The sequence below is a fragment of the Diaphorina citri genome, unplaced genomic scaffold, assembly GCF_000475195.1.
Source record: "Diaphorina citri unplaced genomic scaffold, Diaci psyllid genome assembly version 1.1 scaffold2427, whole genome shotgun sequence".
NCBI lineage: Eukaryota > Metazoa > Arthropoda > Insecta > Hemiptera > Psyllidae > Diaphorina > Diaphorina citri.
In genome coordinates, this window is record NW_007379850.1 from 1,094 (window position 1) to 11,768 (window position 10,675).

Here is a 10,675-nt window from a genome sequence, read left to right on the forward strand (position 1 = left end):
TGTATTTTGAAACGTCCTTTGATTGCAAAATGTATCTGAATGATCCGATATGTAGGTAGGTTTTGGTTTCAAAGGATAAAGAAAACGGTGTCAGAGTAAAAGTTTTGGTTTCAAAGGATAAAGAAAATGGTGTCAGAGTAAAAGTTTTGGTTTCAAAGGATAAAGAAAATGGTGTCAGAGTAAAAGGATGGTAATCAAGTAGGACAATCAAGTAGGATTGTATCCCCGGACAGTATAAATATTGGTCCTGGCCGGCCTTATGCCCCGATTTTTTGCACTCCAGTGTATTTTGAAACGTCCTTTGATTGCAAAATGTATCTGAATGATCCGATATGTAGGTAGGTCAAGTTTTGGTTTCAAAGGATAAAGAAAATGGTGTCAGAGTAAAAGTTTTGGTTTCAAAGGATAAAGAAAATGGTGTCAGAGTACAAGTTTTGGTTTCAAAGGATAAAGAAAATGGTGTCAGAGTACAAGTTTTGGTTTCAAAGGATAAAGAAAATGGTGTCAGAGTAAAAGGATGGTAATCAAGTAGGACAATCAAGTAGGATTGTATCCCCGGACAGTATAAATATTGGTCCTGGCCGGCCTTATGCCCCGATTTTTTGCACTCCAGTGTATTTTGAAACGTCCTTTGATTGCAAAATGTATCTGAATGATCCGATATGTAGGTAGGTCTGTGTAACCGGATCCCTATACAGTTCAGAAATCAGGTTGTAACTTTTGTAACCAGAAAGGAAGAATGATCAAAGCTTGTAACCCTGACTATGGCAGGCGTTTGGGTCATTCTGTTGAATACAGAACGCTTTGTGCTATGAAATTACATCTACTATTGAGGTAGGTCATTTTGAACCAGTTTTTTTCCTAGGCAAGGTCCTTTAGGACCAAGGTCGAACATCAGCTTGAAAGGCATTTTCATTAAGAAAAAAATATGTTTGACAGAGACAACTGTAACTGCTAAGGAGCAAACCGAAGCAAAGAGAAGGTCTTATCGTCACGAAAGCGAAGAGAGAAGGAAGATAGGATGGGCGAAAGACAGCCGTTCCGAGAACAAGCCTTGGAATAAAATCCGCCCCGGGCGGAAAATGTGCCCCCGACCTAGCGCTTACAAGGTAGACCCTTCCAGCTAAGTAGGCTGGCTAAACCAGTAAAAGACTCTGGTGCCATGACGGTCGCAGACCATCAGCCTAGTCTGTTCCACGTTAAGATTGACATTGATTAACAGTGTTCTACGGTAGACGGTTCTAATCTTCAATGACCTAAAGAATCTGATACTGGTATTGCTGGCAGGACATTGGCTACCAGAGTGAAACTTTGCCCTGACTTTTGTCAGGTTTTGATTAAAACATTTAGCTCGTTAACTTCTTATCCCCAGCTGTATAAGACATCATGTAGGTAGGTCTGTGTAACCGGATCCCTATACAGTTCAGAAATCAGGTTGTAACTTTTGTAACCAGAAAGGAAGAATGATCAAAGCTCGTAACCCTGACTATGGCAGGCGTTTGAGCCATTCAGTTGAATACAGAACGCTTTGTGCTATGAAATTACATCTGCTATTGGGGTAGGTCATTTTGAACTAGTTTTTTCCTAGGCAAGGTCCTTTAGGACCAAGGTCGAACATCAGCTTGAAAGACATTTTCATTAAGAAAAAAAAAAATATTATTTATATATGTTTGACAGAGACAACTGTAACTGCTAAGGAGCGAACCGAAGCAAAGAGAAGCTCTTATCGTCACGAAAGCGAAGAGAGAAGGAAGATAGGATGGGCGAAAGACAGCCGTTCCGAGAACAAGCCTTAGAATAAAATCCGCCCCAGGCGGGAAATGTGCCCCCGACCTAGCGCTTACAAGGTAGACCCTTCCAGCTAAGTAGGCTGGCTAAACCAGTAAAGGACTCTGGTGCCATGACGGTCGCAGACCATCAGCCTAGTCTGTTCCACGTTAAGATTGACATTGATTACCAGTGTTCTACGGTCGACGGTTCTATCTTCAATGACCTAAAGAATCTGATACTGGTATTGCTGGCAGGACATTGGCTACTAGAGTGAAACTTTGCCCTGACTTTTGTCAGGTTTTGATTAAAACATTTAGCTCGTTAACTTCTTATCCCCAGCTGTATAAGACATCATAATTATATAGGTACGGAGAAGACATCCACTAGAAATAAGACATCCACTAAAAATGAAACACCTCAACCACGTCAACCACTAATTAAAAACCCGTCAGACCCCGAGAAGAATGATAAGATGTTAAGAGTTACCACCCAAATCAAGAAAACTTTACGCTTTCCCTTGGAAGTTTCAAGTGAACCTATTTGAGATAGTGGAACTTAGCGGGAAGGCTACACTAAGCAACTTGTGGTAGCCTATACCGCCTTGATTAGATAATTTCAAGTGAACCTATTTGAGATAATGGAACTTAGCGGGAAGGCTACACTAGGCAACTTGTGGTAGCCTATACCGCCTTGATTAGATAGGTAACAATGAAAACCAAATTACTTACCAAGTTTCAATATTGATCATGAAATTGTACCGCTTGATTGTTTCATTATCTTTGTTTCTTTTCCAAACCTCTTCGGGGTTCGGTACTTACCAAGTTTCAATATTGATCATGAAATTGTACCGCTTGATTGTTTCATTATCTTTGTTTCTTTTCCAAACCTCTTCGGAGTTCCAGCACAATATTTGTGACTCCATTATACTCCCTCACCTGGCTATCATTATGTTGTCGGTGGGCCAATAAGCATTACTTTACTCGATCTTAACACTTTAACCGTTTTGTGTGACCAGCCACTCACTATCACAGGTATACCTGACAGGTACGGCTGAAAACGTCCGTCTGTCAGGTTTACCTAATACCTGATGAGCACACTATATATCAGGTGGACCTGATAGTGTGTGGCTGGCCTTAGTAAGTACCTACCTACTAGATACTTACCCCTCAAATCTTAACGTTAATTCCTGACGCTCTACCCTTAATTTCACTTGACTTGACTTGACTCGAACCCTCCTACACCTGTGACAACCGGACACCAGAGGATACAACAGGGCAAGTGCTGTTTCACCTGAAGGACGTGTATCACATGAAACTTGATCTGGTCGGAATGATTGCCATTATTTTTATTAATTTCGTTTCTTGCTGATAACGTTCTTGTGAGAACCGAAAGAGAATCGAGTAGAGGCGTGGGATAGAACGGTAGAGTAGAATAGAAATAGAATTAGAATAGAAATAGAATTAGAATAGAATAGAACAAGATAGGTAGGTAGAATAGAATAGGTATAAGAACAAAATAGAAAATGAGATAGGATAGGGAAATAGAAAATGAGATAAGATCTCTTAGAAAAAGACCGAAAAAATTGCCTTTAATTCATCAAATAGACATAAACTGCCTAGGTACAAGGTCCAGTGGTAGGGTTGGCCCAAATTTGATGACTTCTCCAAGAAAATAAATGGATTTTTTAAAGAACACAACCTCAACTATATTTTAAGCCGTTCAAGAGATATTCAGCCGTTCTGGAACTTTGTAAACACTGTATCATTAGGGTTAACAATTTTAATAATATACATTAGTGGATGTGCAAAAGTCACCAAATGAGCCTGCATTCTTTTTCTTTTTTTTTTCGTTCTTCTTGTCTTCTTCTCTGTGTTCCTATTTTGTGGGCAGCTTTGTCTGGTGTAGGTACCCCCTTATTTTAAAACTGAAGACCGTAATAAGCAACGGTCAACGACCCCCAAAGAAATTACATATTCGTAATGAAGAAAACCAATAATAAACCAAAATTATGAACAATGAGTAGGTGTAATCATTTTTCGGACTCTGTTGCAACTCCCTACCGCCTTGATACCTGAGAACGCTAAACTGTTCTACAAATTGTTGAGTGCATACAAAATCATATGAGAATTCAGAGTTATTAAATTTAATCATACTTTTTTTTGAGAGTGGTACCAAAGAAATTTAATTGTAATGAGTGTAAATTCTATTCAATAAACACTTGCTCAAATGAACAGGTACCGAATTTACAGGGTGGAAGCACTAAATTTCATAATTATTATACTTTTTAAGAGGTTTGATACTGGGAACTACAACTACTTAGGTCTTATCGTCCCGAAATCGAAGAGAGAAGAAGGACAGGATAAGAGAAAATCAGCCGTTCTGAGAACGAACCTTATCTGTTTAGAATAAAGTCCACCCCAGATAGGAATTGAACCCGTGACCTAGCGCTTACAAAGCAGACACGCTACCAACCAAGCTATCTAGGCTGACCAAACTATACTCGTAAGCCTGACTGAGGGAGGTCTACAGTTCACCCATACGAGGACATCTTGCCTCGGTGGTGTAGTGGGCAAGGCGCTCGCCTGGTAAACAGGAGGGCGTGGGTTCAATCCCAGCCGAGGTATGAAATTTTATCCTCAATATAATTTGAGAATTTGACCAGAATAATAGTAGTAGCCTACTGCTGGAGTAAAGGGACTTTTCAGTCCTAATATGCGAGCAGTATAAATAAGCGCTAGTATTATTATTACCGTGTGTCTGAGAGAGGTCTACAGTTGGTGAACACCCTGTAGCTTGTCTATTCGTAGACTGTGATAATGAGTATGTTATGGTTATTGTTGAAGGATGAAGGTACGCCACACACATGAGGTCTGGGTAACCGCAACACGTTGGTTGCCAAACTGGCAAACAATTTGGTGGTTTTGAAGTTTGTCGGTAAAATCGGGGTAACAGTCGAGTCGCCCACCCCAAAAAAGATTAGAGATCAATTTTGTACCCCGCCTTTTATTCACTTCATAATTTGTGTGCTCCTCCTTCACGTAGTACCTACCTTTCTTTCCCCTCATTGCACTCCTCTTTCTCTAATATTACTTTTGCTTCACTGCATTGGCGGCGTGCCACCTACCTTTCTTTACCCTCATTGCACTCCTCTTTCCTCTAATCTCACTTCTGCTTCACTGCATTGGCGGCGTGCAATGCTTTAAAATGAAATCGATGGCACGCCGCCAATGCAGTGAAGCAGAAGTAATATTAGAGAAAGCAGTGCAATGAGGGGAAAGAAAGGTAGGTACTATGTGAAGTAGGAGGACACAAATTATTAAGTGAATAAAAGGCGGGGTACAAAATTGATTTCTAATCTTTTTTGGGGTGGGATGGAGTTTTGTTTATTTTTTGTTGAACTTGATTTATTTTGGGAGGAACGACTTGGCGGGGTCTTTTTTATGCTAATACATACGTTAGACGTCACATAACATCCTACATTCAACCTGGCCCGTCCTTAATTTCAGGATAATCTCACGGATTGCTTCATTTTGATTTCGAAATGATAACAGAAATATCAGACTACAAAATCAGATTGTCAAATAATACATACGTTAGACATCACATAACATCCTACATTCAACCTGGCCCGTCCTTAATTTCAGGATAATCTCACGGATTGCTTCATTTTGATTTCGAAATGATAACAATTAGTAGAGCGGGCCTAAGCTCATTAGTTCATTAGGCCTATTTGAATACTATCTGGTTTAAAATTTGAATCATGACTAATATTAATACGTACTTTAGTAATTATGTATTATTTTTATCATAATATTATAGTTCATAGTCTCTTTTTATTTTAATTAAGTGGGTAAGTTTAGATAGGTACACCTATACCTATGAATTCTATGAAACATGATTTGAATTTTGGTACTTAGATAACTTTTAGTGTCTAAATAATTGCTTTAATGTCTTTATTAGGTATTCATGGTTTCAATGTTTTATTATGTTTAAATTTCTGTAGATCCTAGAACTACAATATCTAGTTTTGAGCTGTGAATTGTTAAAACTATAATATATAGTTCAGAGTCTCTTTTTATTTTAATTAAGTGGGTAAGTTTAGATAGGTACCTATACCTATGAATTCTATGAAACATGATTTGAATTTTGGTACTTAGATAACTTTTAGTGTCTAGTTAATAGCTTTAATGTTTTTATTATTCATGGTTTCAATGTTTTATTATGTTTAAATTTCTGTAGATCCTAGAACTACAATATCTAGTTTTGAGCTGTGAATTGTTAAAACCGTTGGATTTCGTCAGACTCTGGTTAGGTGTTGTGTGAAATAATCGCTACATGTTTTAATGTAAATTATAATAGCTGTACATATGTTTAATGTAAATTATTTGAATAGAATGATGATAATTAGGTACATAGATAGCAAGCTACTTGGACATGTACAAGTACATACGTAAGTAGGTAGCTTGTTGGTGTTAGAAGCTTTGAGGATACTGAATAATATGTATGTATGTGACGACTTGTCTTGTCAGAAGTCTTGTCTAATATTATTTGAAATTCAACAAGTGCTACAAAATCGATTGGGGGTGCGGGTAGTTGCGTTTTGCTAACAACAATATTTAAAAAGATTATTGAGGATATTAGGTATTTGAAATATTTGGAGCAAATGATTATCTTACTCGAAGACGCCCTAAATGCCTCTTATAAGGTCCTTAAAAATCACAAAATAGCAAGCTACTTGGACATGTACAAGTAGGTTTGAGGATACCGAATAATATGTATGTGACGACTTGTCTTGTCAGCTTGTCAGAAGTCTTGTCTAATATTATTTGAAATTCAACAAGTGCTACAATCGATTGGGGGTACGGGTAGTTGCGTTTTGCTAACAACAATATTTAAAAAGATTAAATTATTGAGTATATTGTGTAGGTATTTGAAATATTTGGAGTAAATGATTATCTTACTCGAAGACGCCCTAAATGCCTCTTATAAGGTCCTTAAAAATCCCAAAACTCTGGTTAGGTATTGTGTGAACATTTGTACCTATTCCAGTAGTGATTTCTATTATTATTATTATTATTTTTTTTTTTTAATTAAGAGGGAACAGTTTTCCCAAGACCTTGACTTTTGCAAAACTGAAAGTAAAAAGGAAATCTTAAACAGTAAAGAACATAAATAAAGACATGGACATTTTCATTGTACAAAATGAAGTTTGGTGTAAAAGCTAGGCACAGATTTTATTGTAGAACAGATAACAGTAAAGAATCATTGTAGAAATGAAAAATCATTAAATGTGTAAATAACATATTACTAAAGTTACTATTTGGATATCTGAGTACCGAACATAAAGGTATCTTGTTAAAGCATAATTACACAAAGTCAGTCGCTATAAATTAGAATTGTTGTTTACGACGAATTAAAGCGCTAAGGTTAGGGTGTTGTTCTCTTTGGATATCTGAGTACCGAACATAAAGGTAGATATCTTGTTAAACTGTTAAAGCATAATTACACAAAGTCAGTCGCTATAAATTAGAATTGTTGTTTACGACGAATTAAAGCGCTAAGGGTTAGGGTGTTGTTCTGTTTGCTTACGAGATTTACCTTTAATGTACAAAAGGAAAAGGAGCATTGAATATAATATTGGAGTAGAACTTTAATTGCAATTTGAACTCAGTTGAAAAAAGTTATGTAGGTACCTATAGTATAGATATAGATAAAAGTATGATGTACGTACGTGTTGTTCTGTTTGCTTACGAGATTTACCTTTAATTTACAAAAGGAAAAGGAGCATTGAATATATTGGAATAGAACTTTAATTGCAATTTGAACTCAGTTGAAAAAAGTTATGTAGGTACCTATAGTATAGTAGTATAGATATAAATATAGATATTGATAAAAGTATGATGTAGGTACGTACATACTTTTTGTAATCTAGATCTAGACCTTCAAAGATAGGGAAAAAGATAGACTTGGTCGATTTTATGATCTTGCTGATAGATGTACGTACATACTTTTTGTAATCTAGATCTAGACCTTCAAAGATAGGGAAAAAGATAGACTTGGTCGATTTTATGATCTTGCTGATAGGTATTTTTTCGAATCACCCCTTTTCAAAATGATTAATGTGATTTTTTACTACCCCGCTAGGTACCTGCAGTAATTATTTTTCTCCTGTGTACATCGAATCACCCCTTTTCAAAATGATTAATGTGATTTTTTACTACCCCGCTAGGTACCTGCAGTAATTATTTTTCTCCTGTGTACATTACCTATGTATAGGCTTGCCAAACGTCCCGAATTGGCCGGGACAGTCCCGAATTTCAGGGGGTGTCCCGGCGTCCCGTTCAGTTTTTCATGTACCTAGACATTGCTTAAATGTATACCTACACTCGCGAAAATACCTACTTGAATTGATGGATTTTATCAATGGATGGAATTTCAGTTCAAACATTATTTCTTTCCACGTTTCAAACTTTTGATTTCCTCCAACATGAGATTTTTATTTTTCATTATGTTATCAATGCTATTTATAGTAATTGGAGATGGATTTTTTGCCCCAACATTCATAGTTTTATTATCTTTGTCTTTCCTATAAATTTTCACATTTTCTATCTTGCTTATGTTATTCAAATCTTTTTTAATCACATTAGTGTTATCTTTTCGTTCTTTTACTAATAAATCAATCATCTTCTGATTGTCCACATGTTTCACTGTTTCCTCATTGATATTGGCATTTTTGTCAATCATTCCAGTTCCAATCTCCATGTTTCTTTTTGTTTCAATTTTTTCTTTTATGAAATCATTGCCTTTTTCATGTGATCTTGATGAATTGATACTATCAATAAGAGATTCGTCTCTACATTTTATTACCTCTGTGTTACTCTGTACCATCAATTTTTTCGTAATATTTTCATTTGTTTTTTCCACAACGTCTTTTATAACTTCTTGACTCTTTTCTAATATGTACTTCGCCATTTCCGGTTTTTGTATAACATCTGTATTTAATGCTAACTCAAGTCTAGTCATAATGTAATCTTTCTCTAATTCCTCTTGTCGTCTCTTGATGTTTTGTGCTTTTATTTTGTTATATGCTTTATTTTCATTCCTTTCAATATTTTGGTTGTATTTTTCCATATTTTTTTCTATTTGTTCATCGACATCTAGTACAATACCATTCAGTTTCAGTATTACTTTCTCTTCGTGACGTTTTTCATGTTTGATGGCAGAATCTTGTGAGGGACTGTCAGACGTTTTATTATCTTTGTCTTTCCTATAAATTTTCACATTTTCTATCTTGCTTATGTTATTCAAATCCTTTTTAATCACATTAGTGTTATCTTTTCGTTCTTTTACTAATAGATCAATCATCTTCTGATTGTCCACATGTTTCACTGTTTCCTCATTGATATTGGCATTTTTGTCAATCATTCCAATTCCTATCTCCATGTTTCTTTTTGTTTCAATTTTTTCTTTTATGAAATCATTGCCTTTTTCATGTGATCTTGATGAATTGATACTGTTCCCAATAGGAGATTCGTCTCTACATTTTATTAGCTCTGTGTTACTTTGTGCCATCAATTTTTTCGTAATATTTTCATTCGTTTTTTCCACAACGTCTTTTATAACTTCTTGACTCTTTTCTAATATGTACTTCGCCATTTCCGGTTTTTGTATAACATCTGTATTTAGATAAGAGATTCGTCTCCACATTTTATTACCTCTGTGTTACTCTGTGCCATCAATTTTTTCGTAATATTTTCATTTGTTTTTTCCACAACGTCTTTTATAACTTCTTGACTCTTTTCTAATATGTACTTCGCCATGCTGACCAAACGATACTCGTAAGCCTGACTGAGGGAGGTCTACAGTTCACCCATACGAGGACATCTTGCCTCGGTGGTGTAGTGGGCAAGGCGCTCGCCTGGTAAACAGGAGGGCGTGGGTTCAATCCCAGCCGAGGTATGCGTCTCTTGAAGTTTTGTGCTTTTATTTTGTTATATGCTTTATTTTCATTCCTTTCAATATTTTGGTTGCATTTTTCCATATTTTTTTCTATTTGTTCATCGACATCTAGTACAATACCATTCAGTTTCAGTATTACTTTCTCTTCGTGACGTTTTTCATGTTTGATGGCAGAATCTTGTGAGGGACTGTCAGAACAGTCATTAATTTTTCTGTATTTAATGCTAACTCAAGTCTAGTCATAATGTAATCTTTCTCTAATTCCTCTTGTCGTCTCTTGATGTTTTGTGCTTTTATTTTGTTATATGCTTTATTTTCATTCCTTTCAATATTTTGGTTGTATTTTTCCATATTTTTTTCTATTTGTTCATCGACATCTAGTACAATACCATTTAGTTTCAGTATTACTTTCTCTTCGTGACGTTTTTCATGTTTGATGGCAGAATCTTGTGAGGGACTGTCAGAACAGTAATTAATTTTGTCTTCTTCAATATCATTCGTGTGTACTTTCTGAGATTCTTGAGCTAGATTCCTTTTTTCTTGTTCTCTCAAAATTCCAAAAATGTTTTCATTCTGAAGTTTTCAAGATGGGTAGAATAGAATAAGATAGACAACAAAATAGGATCAGAAGATCTCTTTGAAAAAGACCGAAAAAATTCCCTTTAATTCATCAATTAATAGACATGAAAGACCTACAAGGTCTGATAGGAGGGTTGGCCCAAATTTAAACTTCTCCAAGAAAATAAATGGATATTTTAAAGAACACAACCTCAACTATATTTTAAGCCGTTCAAAAGATATTCAGCCGTTCTGGAACTTTGTAAACACTGTATCATTAGAGTTAACAATTTTAATAATATACATTAGTGGATGTGCAAAAGTCACCAAATGAGCCTGCATTCTTTTTCTTTCGTTCTTCTTGTCTTCTTCTCTGTGTTCCTATTTT

At 35.8% G+C, this 10,675-nt stretch overlaps 1 protein-coding gene across 1 annotated transcript; it reads right to left on the reverse strand.

Moving 5' to 3' along the window:
- Positions 1 to 8,958: 8,958 nt before the first annotated feature.
- On the reverse strand, positions 8,959 to 10,300 carry LOC108253641 (the record flags this gene model as incomplete). The annotated part of the gene is made up of 2 exons (XM_017447981.2): positions 9,948 to 10,300; positions 8,959 to 9,452 (listed from the first exon to the last, which is right to left on the reverse strand). Coding segments are annotated over exons 1-2 (627 nt in total), but the record flags the coding sequence as incomplete, so codon positions are not given.
- Positions 10,301 to 10,675: the final 375 nt, after the last annotated feature.